The sequence below is a fragment of the Sycon ciliatum genome, chromosome 2, assembly GCF_964019385.1.
Source record: "Sycon ciliatum chromosome 2, ocSycCili1.1, whole genome shotgun sequence".
In the NCBI taxonomy this organism is placed as follows: domain Eukaryota; kingdom Metazoa; phylum Porifera; class Calcarea; order Leucosolenida; family Sycettidae; genus Sycon; species Sycon ciliatum.
In genome coordinates, this window is record NC_088644.1 from 38,111,181 (window position 1) to 38,128,782 (window position 17,602).

Genomic DNA, 17,602 nt, shown 5'->3' on the forward strand with positions numbered 1-17,602 from the left:
TAGATCTATGCGCGGTAGATCTCCGGCCGGGTAATACAACGTGACGTTCTGTCGGGTTTGCAGGCGAGCGAGTGGGAGCGCGATAAAAACTAATCATGTGGCTTTTAATACTACCTGTAGCTGTATAACATGTTTTTCGATTTTGAGAGCATGTTACAAGGCGAGGACGCATTATAACATGCTGTCAAAATCGAAAAACATGTTAAACTACCAAGCAAGGCTTCTGTATAATACTGGAGCTGTATAGCGCTCCAATGGGTACTAAAATGATTGCACCATCTTCCAATCCCACGGAATCCACCCACGGATCCCAGCCGTGACCTTGCGTATGAAAAGTCGATGGACCCGACAAAAGCGGCATTAGACTTGCTGGTTATGTACGAAGTTTCCGATTTAGCGTCTCCTCCCGCTGATCAGACTCTCTTTTAGATTCTTGTAAATCATGTGACCGGGATGTCACAAGCGGCCTTGCCAATAATTATATGGGTTGTCTGCGATGGTGGATATGAAGTCTTTTGAAGATGAAGAGGCTCTGGTTTTGCCGAGCGATAATCGGACGACAGTCCAGTCGGCTAAAGACAATAGTAAAGTGCGAAAATCACTTCGTCGGATCGATGAATGAAAGCTGTGTGGGCCGAGTTCCTGATAATTCGAGACAGGGAAGGGAAGGGAAGTGAAAGAGAGAGAGACTGCCAGTACTGGTTTATTCCGGCCCTAGCACCCGCTGACTTGCTGTACGAGAATGCGAAACTCTTTTGGTGATGGTTGACTCTCTTGGTTATGGTTCCTCCGCCAACGTTCCTACTGGATCGCCTGCTGGGAGGACTACCTGTCTTGACTGCCTATTGGTAGAAGAGGTGAGGGAATCTCTTGTGAACAACGGTTGTATCCAGCCTGACGCAGAAGGGGGGGGGGGGGGGGGGGGGGCGGACTCACTCTGTATATGCACGTAGTAAAAAAAAGAAGTAAAAAAAAGGTGAACAGGGGTTGAACACGTAAGACTATGCATCTTTCCGCTCATGGAGGTCCAAGACTATGGGGGTGTGAGTGACCTACCCAGTCCATTGCTTTTTTTCAATTAGGACCTTCCAGAGACAATGGCCTATAGGGAATCTCCTAACCAATGTTCAACTTCAAAGTAGGCCCTGTGTCAAATGTTACATCATTCACTTGTTTGTGGAGCGAGTGCTTCGCTAGGCAGGCCCGGGGCCAGCTGCTGAGGGGTTGTACAACTCCAGGTCGGCTTCAGGGCTGATAATTTCCCCACGTCCAATTTTCAGTATCACGGGAGGACACACCTCTAGCTCGGTGCATCATATCTGGTTGTTTTACTTACACGTTCTGCTGGCAGCAGATTCGCTCGTACAGCAAACACTCCTCACTGAGCCAGAGTAGCAGCATATCAGGGACTGACTGGAGTGAGGAGTGCACAATGATAGCCTATTAGCACTTGCATGAGGATACCCTACTACCGTATTTCCCCGTAAGTTAGTACGCACTAACTTTCGAACTTAGCAGCCACATGAGTACTAACTTTCGGGGTGGTACTATCTTTCGGGGAGTACTTTTTTATCGGGGGTAAATGACACGCAGTGGGAAGCCTGCGCAACTCTAGTGTCCGTGCATATGATGTATGTGCTGTACGGTGTCTGTACATGTAGGACGGGTACGAACTTACTATCTTTCGGGGGGAACTGTCTTTCGGGGTGATAACCTCGGCAGTGGAAAGTGTCTGTTTTTATAGGGGGGTACTAAGTCATTGGGGAGAACTAACTTACGGGGAAATACGGTAGTACTCCTGCATCGGTAATTGCACACTGGATACTCCCTGGGCACCGGAATCAGTAAAGACCGGTACGGCCATGGCTGCACCCTCCAGCGTACCAGTGGCACCGTGCCAGTCCTGCATGCTACCACTCACGTGTGCATCTTCTTGTTTGTGTTGCCACAGGAGAGGACCTTCTTCAACTGCTCACTATCATGCGCAGGCACAAACTTACTGGGGTCGCGAAAACTGTCGAGCATCGTGGCTAGCCATCGTGTCCTGATTGCGGTGCAGTTTGTAGTGTACATGTATGGTGGCCTGATTGCCGTGGTGAACTGGAAGAAACTGAAAGCCTCTTTGCCCTGGCGCGCCGTGCTCTACACTAACACGACCTCACTCGTGCTGCTCCTGCTTTCGTTGGCTAGCGCCTTCACTCCTCACACTAGTTGCTTGTGCGGCTACGATGGCAATGTGCTCCTGCAGGACATGCCGATTAACGATGCGCCGGTGCTGTGTGCTGCGTCAGCTATCGTCGGGGACATTGCGTACTTAATGTATCCTTTCCTGATCATGTGGCAGTCATTCGCCTGGTATATGTACGCCAAGATGATAGCAACGATAAAGAGTACACACAACGAGTGGATACACTGGATGCAGGCGTGTGAAATGGTCGTGTTCCTGTTCGCAATCGTCGCCACGTTTACATTTATCGTGTACTGCACCGTGCGGCAATCTCATCGTTATGTTCGCCAGCAAGCGTACGGCCTGCCGTGCACGATGACGAATGGCGAGCGTGTCCTTATTCCCTCGCTTGTTCCAGTGCTCATGGGTGTCATCAGCGTTGCCTTTCTCCTGCTCTCCATGCATCACCTTGCGGACACGGCCGTCTCCAAGCTGACGATTGGTCACGTTGCCGTAGTGGGCTTGCAGTGGGTGCCGCCTGGCCGTGCCAAGCAGCCGCGCGGACACGGGCGTAATGCCAATTTTGCCATGATGACATGGCAGTTCGGCGTCTGGTGCAGTCTCGTCCTCGTTCTGCTCAGCTGCATTATGCAGTTAGTGCACACGTACTCGTCGCAGTGCATACGCAACGCCATCAATTGTCCACTGGTCAAGAATCTAATGGAGGAGCTCGCCCAGTTCACCTGCTGCACGGACTCGTCTCAATGCTCCCCTCAGTTTAGTTCCGCCGATGCAATTCACAGTCAATTGGCGATTGGATCCATTACAGAGTCTGTAAGTATAATGCTTTGGGAGCTTTAGGAGCTATGAGCTGCATCTGTGCCATGATCTTTGAGGGTGGTGCCGTTTCTGCGAATGCGGGAAACTCAGCCTGACTGAGTTACAAGTGAGCCGTGAAATTTATTTTGTTGAAGTACATCCCTCTCTTCTAAGAGTTAGTTATTGCTGTTTTGATTGTGTTCACACATCTTATGACATTGTGATCGTCAACTTGCAGGGAATAATTTAACCGGTATCGCATCGCAGTTTGCTATGCAATTCTTCTGAGGTGCGAACCAACTTCAGAAATGTGTTGCATAAAACTGCGATGTATGTAGATTTTTCACTGCACCCTATGATGCACAGTGTACATGCCAGGCGTGTCCTTAGGGATGAAATAGATGCACAAAGCTGCGAAAGTGCTGAGCTATGCATCCTGGCACCAGGTTAGGTTTGCAACTAAGGTGTTAGAGTGTACTTGTGGTCTGAGATTGCACTCTGGTCAGCTCTGCAGAAAGACAATGTTGTCAAAATTTAATGTTTAAGAAAATTGCTATGCACCCTTTTGGTATTGCTATTCAAGTTTGATTCTGCGTAGCAAAATTGCTATGCAAAAAATCGAAAGTAAATTATTCCCTGACTTGTATATCAGACTAAGGAAAAACTGACAACTGAATGTCTGAGATCACTGGAACAGTTTTCTCTCTTTTCTCTTTGCTGAACGTTTCCTTTGGTGCGGCAGATATGCAGTCTACTGGCAAGTGGTCTCCTGTACTGGGCCTTCTCCGGTGATGTTGTACGACCTCTTCGGCATTTCTTGTTCAATTCATGCCCGGGTTTAACGACGGTCAGTGCTCTTGGCCGTGTGATGTGACCAGCTGCTTCACATGCGCACATGTGTGTGTGTGTGTGTGTGTGTGTGTGTGTGTGTGTGTGTGTGTGTGTGTGTGTGTGTGTTGAATGTTTGACAGCATGTCGGAGAACGCACCGTGTTGCAGACAGTGATCCTGACAACAACCGTCATCGGTTGGCAGCTTACTTCCTTTGAAGTACATATACCATAATTATGTGTGTGTGTGTGTGTGTATAGTGTGTGTGTGTGTGTACGTGTTTGTACGGGTCCCATATGGTGCAGTGGCATGTGCAGTTGATTTCCAATCGAGAGGTTGCTGATTCAATTCCCGACGATTATGGTCGCACACGTCTTTCTTCTCTTTCTCATTCTCCTAGCTTTCATTCTCCTGGGTGGTTGCCAACAGCCAGTATATGCCAGAGTATGTGGTGTGGCGTGTGTGTGTAAAAAAGAATGGAAAATGAAAAAAAAATGAAAAATAGGGATTCACTGGCCAGAAAAAGCCACTTCAATCAGCTGTTTAGCTAAAATTAGTGGCGGTCAAGTCATCAGCCTTGCAAGCTGTTGAATGGTGTAATCCTAGCACAAGTTACTATGTCTAACATAGCTCTTTGCTATCATCGCTTCCGCGGTGGGCATGTCTGAGTCTGAGTGTACGCGTGTGTACACATTATATTTATGTACATGTGTGTACATTTGAGTGTGTGCACGTGTGTGTGTGTGTGTGCATTTCTGGAGGTCGGTGTGTCTGTGTGTCCAGGGTATTCATTAGGCTGCATAGATGCGTTTATGCTGTTTAAGAATTGTCGCCAATGAAATGCCATTCTCGACACTACCTGGTGGTGTCATCCTTTAACATTGTACAGCACGTAAATAATTTACAATTCAGGGAAGAGTATCAGAGTGATCGATTGGTCAAAATAGATACTCGTTTCACCCCTAGGTATCACTAATTTATACGTAACGTCTGGTGGGAGGGGAGAGGAGGAAGTCTAGGTTCTGTGCAGATATGGTCAGGGCCTTTGGAGGCTGTAGGCGAGTGGTATGGCCGAGGCCCGGGGTGTCCCCCGGCGGGGGTGAAGGGGGCAGAGCCCCTTGCGAGGGTGGGTGGAAACCCCGTGTTATGGGATTCCATGCAATAGAAAACACCCCTGATGCATATCTTGAACATTGCACAGCAAGTCCAGCAAAAAATCTCCAACTTTCGAAACTTTTTTATTGCTTTTCTGAGCGTTTCACGGTGACCACCGGTCGCCATAAGTGGTACTACCATGGTCGTACCAGTCGTATCGACTCCAACGGGCCTGATGGTGAATATGAAGGCCCGTCAGAGAGAAAGAAAAGGTGGAGTGGTTGATAATGCGCGCAGCTCCGACCGCACAGCATTCCCAGAATAGAGCAAACTGGGATCTAAAATGCTGGATTTGCAGTGACAGAGGTGTTTTGTTTGGAGGTCAGTTTCACATGTTTCCTAACAGTAGCTAATACAGTACAGGGAAATTTGAATTTTCCCAGGTATTTCTCCTGCAGGTGGAATACTTTCACTCCAACTGGGAATTGAAATCACAATCTCATGTTTTGAAAGCCAATTTCCAAACGACTTTGCCAACTGCGCACGTTTTGTGTCAGACACCAGCACACTCGGACATCTCTTGTCCAGGCACCTTGGGACCGGGCGCTGCCCGTATCTCAAGATAACTCATCTACCATGTATCATATCGAGGAGTTGTGGCTGGGTGACTCCAATCTTGCTGGTCACCAAGCTCACCAACATCCCACATTCTCCCTCCCCCCCCCCCCCCGTTAGGGTCACAAATTCGGAGTACAGTTCTAGCACAAAGCTTGCATGCGCTTGATGCCTACATTGTATGTGCAAGAACCCATGATATGCCTGATCGCTTGTTTATCAACTCCTTTTTTTATATCTTTTTTCCTTTATGCATTGCAGCTCAGCAGACAGGGCAGTACATTGGCGGTGCTGCAGGACGCGCGGTTAACAGACGCTGCTGGCTGCGAGACGTTCGTTACTAATCCCTGTCCCGGACCCGCCATATTGAATCAGCCTTCATCGGAGCCATCTGGTGTGCCAGGTGGGTGGCATATGGTGCCTAGTGGACCCATTGCGCAATGACGCAATTTCTGCCATAAACACCCTTCACAGCCACCTGGGCATGGTCGTCTGGGGGTGTTGAACAGTGCATTGCTGATCCCAGCGTACTCACAAGCATTACTCATGCATTCCATACTTGGCAATGCGCAATGGGTCAATTGATGTCACCCATACTTGCACTTGACGGCGCATGCCAACGGAAGTTCTGGTCACAGACAAGCAAAGCGTCCCCATCACTATGCACTTTTCTTGCACTATTTTGTGGACCATCAGGCAGGTACAGTGGGTTGGTCAAAGACCATGATCGCGAAGCAAGCGGGACCTGACTCAAGTCCTACTGTGCTGCTACTCGTAGTCACTGGGAACGTGTGGCCAGGCACAAAAAAGTGCATGGGCGCAGCGCATGGGCCCTTCGGCACCTGTACCATTGGTTGTGTGACCTATCCTCTTACCCCACTGTAAGGCGCTGCATAAGAGAAGGGGGGGGGGGGGAGGGGGGAGGGGGCTCAGAACAAAGGAACAGTGGAAGAAGAAAGTTTTGCGCGAGGTTGATAATAATCTATTATTTGTACATGTATATGCCTGAATGATGACTAGGAAAGAGAGGAAATAATCCGCTTCATTTTCTTTGCTTTTTATCTGCGTGTTGCAGCTAATTCATCTCCATTTGGCGGCAGTTTAGCACGTCGATCGCAAAATCCGGAAATTGCAATCCCGCTGAGAAATCTTGCGGTGGTCCAAAGGCCTCGTGCCTTAGAAGCACCTGTGGAGGCCGAGGTGGCATTGCAGGCTGCGTCACAGTCACTTGGAAGCTACTGCGAAGTACCACCACCGCGATGTCCTGATAGTGGTGAGATGAAGTGCAATTAAATTTGTTAATTTTCCAGCAGGGATAAACATCGATTGTTGCACGTGTGTGTGTGTGTGTGTGTGTGTGTGTGTGTGTGTGTGTGTGTGTGTGTGTGTATGTGTGCATGTGTGTGTGTATGTGTGTGTGTGGGGGGGGGGGGTGCGTGTGTGTGTGTTGTTGTGTGTGTGGGCGTGTGCATGCGTGAAAGACGACAAACATTTGGAGCACGGAGCAGGATGCTACTGGCATCTGCTCAATGTGTTCAGCAAGCCCGTTACGATCTGCAAATAACACAGTACACGTAGTTACACTGTGCACCTGAACAGCAATGTCACTATTATCTTCTCCTGATCATGAAGCAATTGTGGTTTCGGGGACTTTAGGCCCTGGGCCACTCTTTCCCTGGTTCGTGTTCACTTGCATAATACCTTCACCTTTGCGGGTTGCGTTTGCGGTCTTCAGCCCCCCCCCCCCCCCCCCCCGATAGTCATCACACGCTGCATGGACTATGCCGAGCATGTAGAACTTCTGGATTGAAGTACAGTCAAACCTCATTAGGACGAACACTGATAAGGCGAACTTCCCTTTAGTACGAACTAGGGCCAATCCTATGGTTGGCCAGGCATCATATCAAGTCAATATTATTCGTTTACGACGAACTCCTGTACGGGAAACTTTCGTGAAGAAGAACTTATTTCAAGCGTGATTTGAACAAAATCAGGGTGTAATACGAGCTTTCGACCCCGTGGGTGCGCTTGCTGTATTAGCTGCATTTTGACATACATATCATATATGGGATCCATATATGGTCGCGCGGTGCAACCCTCTAACTAAAGACCACCTGCCACTAAAGATCGCTTTTGCTGGCACCAAGGGATGGTCGTTAGTTACAGGTTTTACTGTATATGTCTGTTACTGTATCACTCCACTGAGCCCAGTCTGCCAGCTGTACTGCGGCGACTTGTTGTCGTTTTTGATATAAGTGACAGTTTAGTAGTGCTATTCCAGTTCTGTGTGCAACATGGCTCAGTGCACATAGAAATGGAGTTTTGTTTTTTTCCTCTTTTTCCGTCCGCCCATGTGCCTGTTCCCATGAGAAGTCCGACGCAAAACATCATCTGAGAATTACCTTGGTGTGGCCTTATAGCAGAAGTGAACAGTGATCATTGTTGTAACGCTGCGTTTCATGGACATAACAAGGCTCAGGAAATTCTCAGACAACTCGTTTTATACACTGTTTTTGCATGGTGTCCCAAGACGCTACACTTTAATACTCAGTGTTGGCATAACATATTATTTTCGGTGTAATTTTAATTTCGGCAATTTCGGTAGAGAATTCAGGCTCCTAAATTTAGATTACACCTAAAAGGCACTAGAGTATGCATTGTATGTGAAGGGTAGGCTAGTCACCTAATTCCACATTACACCTGAAACCTGGCACCGAGATTTAAATACACCTAAAATTACGTAATTATTATACAGTATTCCGATGCAGTGAATGGGATTTTCGGTCTTTGACCACATGCTGGTGAGCTGATCTACTCACCTCCCACCGCTTTAGGAGCTGCATCTGCGCCTTGATCCTTGAAGGGTGGTGGCGTTCCTACGGATGCGGAAAACTCGGCCTCTATATAGAGAAACCGAGTCTCACGCGAACCGTGAATTTTTTTATATTTATAATTGTGCAGCCTCCATATTCACTGTGTAGTCAGGAATGAGTCGTTTCTACATTCTATTGCTATGCTCCTTCTTTCAGGTTCTATCTCAGATGCACCATGTGTCAGCGTCGTTACTGTTGTTATAGACCATGCTGACAATTCCAATGAAAAGTCGACTGCTGCGTGATGGTGATGGTCAATAAAACTGGATCCCTGCTTACTCCGAAATGGAGTAATTTATTGTTGTGGTTGTTCAGCTCTTTCTATTGCTATCCAGCCGTTGCAAACTTGTACATTGTACACGTTTCATTGTACCGGAAATCTCTCCATTACTCATCGGAAATTGTAGTTTCCTCGGTGCTGCTGGTTAAGGACCAAGGTATATTTCATTCCATTATCGCCTTCTGTTTTGATGACTTTAACGCCGAAGCATCTTCGCATAATTTTAACCAATGGCGACATGATCTCATATATTTTTACTGAGTATCTCCAACCGTTATCGGCGCACTCGGCACTGAATTCTCTCGCAAAGTTTTCTTGCAGTTGCGATTATCACCATAACTCTCATCATCACTTCTTGAATACAAAACAGACGTGCATGCAGCTAACACATACCTTCTCAGCATGGCAAAATACTCACATTTTCACATCATCACTATTATTCTTATTATTGTTATTATTATTATTGTCACTATCTGCACCGTGCTTTACCGCTTGCACGTACAATCCTTTCTTGAAACAAAATGTATTTGTAAGCGCATTGTATCCTGGCACTGCCGCAGTATCATGCAACGGCACTTCTATTCATCCTACCATCATTTCCTATCAACTTTTCGTCTACCTGGACTGACCAGAGCAAGCTTTTCCCCATAGACCTTGTTATTCATGGAGCTCCCCAGCGGCAAGGTGAAAGCTCGGGCGAGACATGGCCAACTGGCCGCTGGATGACAATGTGCGAAACCAAAAGCATTGTGATACTGGTAGTCTACTAGCACATCATGGTACATATTATTATAACCCAATACTAGTTCAAAATTAGTATTAGATAAACCTCTTCTTTCCTTCATTCTTTCTTCTTTTTTTTCTTCTCTTGCCATGGCTGGCTAACGCCCCCTCCTTTACATTGGCTTCTGCCATTGGACGGTGAAATAATAATAATAATAAACCGCGGAAGATTGTAGTAAGGACTTTGGTCACTGTTTCCGAACACAGTGTCCTCCACCTTGTTTCATGCTGTCAATCTAACCAACACATCATGGTACATGCACACATGTAGATCTACATTATTGTACTACATGTAGTTGAAGCTACTACTGTACTAGTCAGTAGTCGGACTGTTGAACATGCATGTACAGTAATTATAACCTGCCCTAGTCGTCGGACACTCTTGGCGCAGAGTTTTGTGGGCTAACCGTCACTATCTTGTCCGGCCCGGGATACCTGACAAAGGCTGATTCATTCACATCTTCTGCTACATCAGTACATGTACTGTATCAGTGTGAGGAAGAACTTTGAAGAAGACGCGTTCAAGCATACAAGAATGTATTGACTATTGGCATGATTTCTACCCTGCTTTTTATTGAAAACACTATTTGCATGACCCCTGAACCCTTTACCATGCAGATCACCAGCACCAAGAGTACATAACCCAAGAGTACATAACCCGGGTTATGTACTCTTGCCAGCACTGATCAGGTGCATTGTACACGATTGTGTAGCCTACATACATGTACTAGAACTGTGGTACAATCATCAACTTACCGGTATGCTCCTACTACTTGTAAGTTGTAGTACCTCCGAAAGGATACCAAAATATGGTTCACATTTTCAACCACCAAATTATGCCAATCGGGGCATAATCCGCCAGTGCCCACCACTTTGGCTTATGCCATTCAGGATTGAAGTCTGAAGTGTAATACAATACAATGAAATGACAGAAATGACAGTAACAAAAGCCATTAGCAACAATACCAATACTGGCAATAGGACGAAATAGTGGTTGCGACTTCGGCGATGATTTTTTAGGAATGAGCTTGCTCCCACACTGGAGCTTGCGCTATTCCGCCGACTTGACTTGACACTTGACTGACTGACGACTGCCATCCAGAGCACACGAGAAGTCCATCGAACCTTCGACTCGGCAAACCTGTTGTGCCCAGCGCCGGCTTGCGACTAGCTGGTTTGGAGGTGACAGCGTTGTGAATGACCGAGGGTCCTCTACGTCTGTTCTCACCATCCAGGAGCGACACTGACTCACGCTGCTATCTGGCGTTCACGAGGTGTTTGTCGCGCTGGAAACGGAGCGTCTCTGCAAGTTTGTATCCCTGGTGATTCTTATGCCTGGAGAGCACTATTTGAGCCAGCGCACGCGAAAAGGGCCCTTATGGGATGCACGTGCGAACTGAGAAAATCGCGTTTGAAGTGCAGTGGGTCAAATTTACCGTAGGATTTTGACAGGCCAACGTGATCGATTCTGCACTATTTCCACGGTTTGACTGATGAAATAGGTGTTATTCCAAAATGATCTAGGGGTTTCCAGCTTTCATTTGCAAGTTACCGCGATGAAATTGAGCTACGGAAGCCAAAGTTTCAGCGATTTTGATTTCGTGGGTTCGCACGCGCGCGCGTGGGCAGCTAGCTGCTGGCACGGCAAAGACTACATCATACATGTACTTCTTTCTTGTTGCGCTTCACTTGCCGTTCCCTTCTCTAGCTTTTCTTGCACTAGCTGGATCAGTGGATGCTCGAGTTGAACATGAGCCGGAGAACCTGCTTCACTGTTGATGCTGCGCTGGATCTTCTTCTCAGAGAAGATGAAGCTGAGTTTTATGGCGATGACGAGTGTGCGAGTGATGGCGCAGGGAGCGAAAGTGAAGATAGTTCTGACAGCAGCGATGACGAACGAGAACATTTCCTTGCTGCGACAATCGACACAGCTAGTGCAGCAATGGACTTCATGTCTTTGGACAGCTCGCACGCCGCTCCACAGGCAACTTCTAGTAGCAGTAGCCCCTCTGAAGCCATGCAGACTGGTGAAGCGGCTGAACACAATCGCAATTATTCGTGTGGATGCAGCCTGAATTGTTTTAGGAAGTTTGACGAGGCAGATGTTGAAGTGAATGTGCTGAACATGAAGGAGCTCGAGCGACCTGAGAGTGACCTGATTATACTGGGACTGCTCGAGTCAGGTCGACACGAAACTGCTTTGTCCCACAAGCCAGGAGAGAAAAGACAGCGACAGCGCTTTCGCTATTCGTTCCAGGGAGTGGAAATTTGTGTTGCTGCATTCAGGACTTTGTACGACATCAGTGAGAAGCGGCTAAAGAACTTGAGAAAGCACCTCCATGAGCATGGTGTCACAGCAAGAGTACATGGTAACCGTGGGCGAAGGCCGCCCAATGCACTGGAATTTGCTGATGTCAAGAATTGCCTTGACTTCATCAAGCGACACGCTGATGTCTATGGTATCCCACACCCAGCCCCTCTCCGCGGCCGTGATGATGTACCTCCTGTTTTCTTGCCAGCTCACCAGACATACAAAGAAGTCCATGCAGAATTTGTGGCACTGTGTAAGTCAGAGGGATGGAGAGCTATAGCGGAGTCTACTTTCCGCAGCATTTGGCATCAGTGTCTACCACACATCCGCTTCATGACGCCGCGAAGGGATGTTTGTGCAGTTTGTGAGGACCTCCGGCGCAAAGTTGTTTCTGCTGCGGGTGAAGCCGATAAAGTGACTGCCTGTCGCAATTTGGAAGAGCACATAACGGTGACAGTGATGCTGTGGCTGTACCTATCTTGAAAGTGACTGCTGATGAGGTAAAGGCTGCTGGTATTCCCGCAACTCTGCCTGCTGGTGGCTTGTCGCAAGCACGCCAGGAGTATTTGCACAAGGAGATACAGCCGTTTGTTGCTGTGGAGCATCAAGACACTCTCTGCCCTGCCCCCGCTGCTTCTAGTCAGCTCTCGCCTTGAAACTGAGAAGAGAGTGCATATGAACCCGGTCACCTGGTGCTTGGGGAACAATGTTTGTTGCTGTTACTGTAACTTCCGTTGCAACTATTTGCCACAAGCCACATTCTGGGTCCGCTTCTTGCGTAGTACTCCATGGTGGATGACTCCCTAGTTACTGTGTACATAACAAAGATTTCAACAGGTTGTTTTTCAATTTTGTCTTTTGACTGTAACTGTGTACAAATGCTGTACTTTGGCTGAGATATTCTCCATGGCTATTGCAACCAGTCTACTCTGGCTGAATGTCTAGGAGTTTCTTACCCCCCTTATCTACATGTCCGCATTTTCCGTAAAAAACGAGCCCACGGCAGGAGCCGTAACTTTGATTAGAGTTGGCCAAATTGAGTCAAATTTTTTTTATTCGATTTCTACAATCACTGGCTACCTGAAAATGCCATCAGCTGAATTTTGTTGAAAATCACCATAAGGGCCCTTTTCGCGTGCTCTGGCTCATTTATAAGTGGTGCTCTTCAGGCACAACCTTCCTCAGCCTACTCAAGCTCAACTGATGAGGGGTGAATTCCCCGAAACACTGTGTATCGAGCAGGGAGTGGTGCTTTCTTGCAGGTTAGGACTTGTGGAAAAGTTGACCGAAAGTTAAAAGTCCATGCCATGATGACAATTCCGTCTGCAAGACTGTTACCAAAGTTGTCCGAGGTCAACCCCTGAAGCGTTCAGTGACACTGTGCCCTCATCGTTGGCCAACTGTTGCCTGTTCCCAATCACTAGCGAAGACTTTAAAAAAGCCTTTGCTAGTGATTGGGAACAGTCAACAGCTGGAACTGACTGAATCAGCGTGGCCTAAATATGGTGGTGGTCCGGCTTTGTTGAGAGGTGTCTGCTATTATTATACTAGTTAGTAGTAGATGGAGGTTCCACTGGGAGTTCATGATTCGCGTCGCGTACTGACTCAGTGCATGTGCTGCATGTGCTGCATGATGACTGCCATAATCATGATATTGATGACATTGTACTGATGCAGGTCGTAGTCCCTATGGCCTAGTCCCTAGACGGTCTCTCAGGTAGTACGGCCAACGATGCATGCAAGCTTCTTTTTTAATTATTTGGGCATGCAACAGGAGCATACTATTACTATCCCACGAATACTGTATCTTATCTTGTGCTCAAGCCTTTGTCATGTACATGTATTGTACTAAAATCATGTATGTACTTGTAACGTTACATGTGCATGCACCACTGTATTATGATATCGGTGTCGAAGTGACGTCATGAAACTAATAGTTCTATCTTCGCAACTAAAAGTCTAAGGCCACACGTTTTTATTTCTATGTTTCTCGTCACCCGGTACCCGCGCGCATACGATTCAGGAGTCTGGAAGAAAAAAAGAAAACAAACTCTGCTGCACTGACTGTGCATGTGGGGACCAGCACACTCATGCACATGTACATATTGTGGCCTGGCCTGTGCGACACATGATAATGATGCGAGGTCGGCATTTGTTGTGCGCAATCTAGCTGCACATGCACAGATTGTGACAGAAGCTCCTATCACATACTAGTTGCTAACTATGGATGCTATTTTTCATTGTGTATTGGTGGATTTTAGTGTGAACAAAGGTCTAATAAACTTTTTTTATCACATGGCACGTGATTGTTGCCCGTACTCCAGCGAATCAGCACCTTTCGCGCCGCGGGCAATAATATGCGATATTGCCCGCAAAAAAATAGTTTATTTGCCCGCAAAAAAATAGTTTATTTCAGTGATCGCGTGACTAGACTGTACTACGAGTCTACGACGACTCTGTACGACTCTACGACGAGTCGCAGTGTAGCATTGAGACGAAGATGGAATTGTTTTTGGAGATGGACGTCCCGGCAATGGACATGGCCTCGGACGTCTGCCGTGTGGTGCTTGCAGGGATCATTTGTTCAATCATTTTGGCAGCCTGACCGTCGGTAAGCTTGTGGATAAGATTCAGTTCTGCTCGATGTGCACATGTGGTACTGTGATCACAAACAATTATTTGAAATAACACAAATAAATTCAACTCCGCATCGTGCGTTTTCAGATCCTCGCAAAGTCACTGCCTGTGTGTGGTCTTCATGTGCCACGCATAACTCTTACCAGGGTCACCTGTCCTCTGCCTTCACCTTTGCTTGAACAACAAACACAACAATTCAGGAATGTTTTGCAATGAAAAATACAGCTATCTGGAGCTGATAAAAAGAAGAAAAATTGTCCTCAGAATTACACACCAGGGAGTCGTCAAATACTTGCAGTACTGTATTTGACAACTTCCTGATACACATGTAAACATGAAGAAACTCTTGAGTGGTAGCACTCTTTATTTTTCAACTGAAATTATGATTCTGCTGTGTTTTATTGTGGTTGCCATGTCTATTGCCATGACGATGCTGTGCCGGCACTTTTTTTCTGTCTCCGTCTTTCAGTACTGTATACTCTCTGATGGCCTGTAGAAGACTTTTTGTTAGGGTGTAGGAGAAATATCTTCATTTTTCCTGTTTTGATAATGATAGCACATCAATATACATTGTGGTCATAATGTGTTGGCATTTGGGATAGTTTCAACAGCAGCCCAATGGTCTGCTCTGTGGGCCATGTGATAAATTTGTTATCACATGGTTGCTGCGGGCCTTATGGCATATTATTGCCCCTCGAGGTTAGCCCTCGGGCCTACGGCCCTCGGGCTAACCTCTCGGGGCAATAATATGCCATAAGGCCCTCGCAACCATGCGATAACATAATTCTTCGGTCATTTTTTATTTTTTTCCACCTCTCGCATACGTTTTTAGATTTTCAGGTGACGAGAAACATAGAAATAAAAACGTGTGGCCTAAACTAGGCCACACTGAAGAAGGTCTGTGGTTCGACTCACCCGACCGACCGTACATTTTTCAGCCCGACCGTAACTTTTTTCGGCGGGCTGTCGTGTGACTGACGTACGTGGGCTGAACACGTCCACGTCTACGTGTTGTGCAGCGTGAGTCTGCGGACGCAGGCGGCTCCTTTTGGACTTGAGTCTTGACTTGTAGTTGTACTGCAGTGCAGTGCAGTGAGTGGTACGACTGCTGCCTTGTGCTGGTAGTAGAGTCTACTCGATACGACCACCGGCAGACTGGCGAGACTTATTTTGAAGTGACCGTCCGGTTGAGAGTGATTGCCTCGTTCCAGATTAAGGACGGCCTTCTGTTTTGGGATGAAGGACAGACGAGATTGCACTTTCCTCGTGTACACTTATTGATATACGGGTTTTTAATCCTCACTCACGCTCAAATCGATCTGCACCACATACTATTGTGTATCAGCGACATGAAAAAGAAAAGAGAAGGCACTATGAGGAGCGGGTGAGGCAGGTTGAGCAAGCCTCCTTTGTTCTGGCGGTCATGTCAGCCAGTGGCGGAATGGGTCCAGCATCAACAGCACTGTACAAACGAATTGCTCATCTGTTGGCGGAGAAGAGGGGTGAGCATTACTCTCATGTTATGGCATTTGTTAGATGCAGGATTTCCTTCAGCCTTCTGAAATCCTGTATCATGTGCATTCGCGGTTGTAGGCGTTTAAATTTTGGTTTAAAATTTGCACCCTCCTGCGGAGCCCACGCTGCTTTGGCAGTGGCGGAGGCTCGCCTGCCGACGTAACCGTCGGAGATCATCATGAACAATGGACTGACTAATTATTCACTTGTCCTGTCTTTATAAATAACATGTTAGGCCAAACTAAAGAAGGTGTGTGGTTCGACTCACCCGACCGACCGTACAATTTCAGCCCGACCGTAACTTTTTTTCGGCGGGCTATCGTGTGACTGACGTACGTGGACTGAACACGTCCACGTCTACGTGCTGTGCGGCGTGAGTCTGCGGACGCAGCCGGCTCCTTTTGGACTTGACTTGTAGTTGTACTGCAGTGCAGTGCAGTGAGTGGTACGACTGCTGCCTTGTGCTGGTAGTAGAGTCTACTCGATACGCGTATACAGTGTATTTACATGTACTAAAAATATATATTAAAAAAAAAAAATCCGCCCGCCCGCCCGTAAAAAAAATGTCCATGTTAGTCGAACCACACACCTTCTTTAGTTTGGCCTTATTGCATATGTTCTTGGTTTAGTTTTTGGCCTTTTTCGTGCTTTGGAGTTGATAACATTTTCCTCACTTTCCTCGTGTATTGGGAACGATATTTCACCTGTACCGGTAAGTTGCTGCTCCATGTGTGCAAGCACAGGAAGCGTCGATGGAAAAAGCCCATGTATTCGTGCACGCCGACACCAAACTAGCAATACATGTACCGGTACATTGTACAATTATATTTTGTACTTCGAAGTAGTTCCCGAACTTACTTTCAACTCGCATCGTTCTTCATTTGCTTGATGATTTGGACAGTCAGAGTCACCGCTTGAAGTTATTCTCTTCTCGTAACAAAAGCTACACAATGTTTCAAAGTATTAGCCAGTGATCCCTTTATACAACATGTATGGCATAACACTGCGTAATAATGCCGATGTACTGGGTGTCTAAAGGCAGTACAGTGTATTTACATGTACTAAAAAATATATTTAAAAAAAAATCCGCCCGCCCGCCCGTAAAAAAAATGTCCATGTTAGTCGAACCACACACCTTCTTTAGTTTGGCATGGCCCTACTTAAGTTACTTTGTCGGCAAGGTCGCGTGAATCTAGCTTTGAATGCGGTCATGCTACTTGTCTCATGTGGGCACGTGTGAGTGTGCGCGTGTGTTTATCACCAAGACCGCTAGATTTAGTTTCTCATTCATTTTGTACACGCATTGTGCCAGAACTGCCCCTGCGTTGCTCCCAGGTCGTACAGATAATCGACTTCTGGCCTGCACGGTTTACCTAACCTTTGCGCTGAGGTTTCCCCTCGCCACGCTCCCTCCTTTTCGTTTAGGAGCCATCATGTCAGCGGACTGATGATCGTGACGTGAAACTCGGAGTGGCATGCACCACCCTATCCTCTCTCCTTATCTCTATTGTGTGTATAGACTTGTGCATACTATAATAGTACTTCGAAGTACTTCAAGTAGATTGACGCGCATGGACAGCCAATGATTAGTGTATGGGAAAGAAAAGGACCAAGGAACGACAAGTTACGCTACAATTTCCACACATGCCACCAGTTACTTGGAGCTCATGCGATAAC

The 17,602-nt window shown here is 47.0% G+C and overlaps 1 protein-coding gene across 1 annotated transcript; it reads left to right on the forward strand.

Annotated features, from left to right (window-relative positions):
• Positions 1 to 293: 293 nt before the first annotated feature.
• Positions 294 to 9,708, forward strand: LOC135809971 (uncharacterized). Its single transcript, XM_065323421.1, has 6 exons — positions 294 to 857; positions 1,952 to 3,001; positions 3,729 to 3,833; positions 5,788 to 5,929; positions 6,602 to 6,799; positions 8,556 to 9,708. The coding sequence occupies exons 1-6, from the start codon at positions 762 to 764 to the stop codon at positions 8,642 to 8,644; spliced, it is 1,680 nt and encodes a 559-aa protein (XP_065179493.1). The 5' UTR covers positions 294 to 761; the 3' UTR covers positions 8,645 to 9,708.
• The last annotated feature ends 7,894 nt before the right edge of the window (positions 9,709 to 17,602 follow it).

What these genes read in the sequence shown, in the direction of transcription:
- LOC135809971 (XM_065323421.1), top strand. Translation starts at nt 762, where the DNA reads ATGGTTGACTCTCTTGGTTATGGTTCCTCCGCCAACGTTCCTACTGGA. An exon ending in TTGGATCCATTACAGAGTCT is followed by an intron (nt 3,002 to 3,728) that starts GTAAGTATAATG and finishes TTGGTGCGGCAG; the next exon opens with ATATGCAGTCTACTGGCAAG. An exon ending in GGAGCCATCTGGTGTGCCAG is followed by an intron (nt 5,930 to 6,601) that starts GTGGGTGGCATA and finishes TGCGTGTTGCAG; the next exon opens with CTAATTCATCTCCATTTGGC.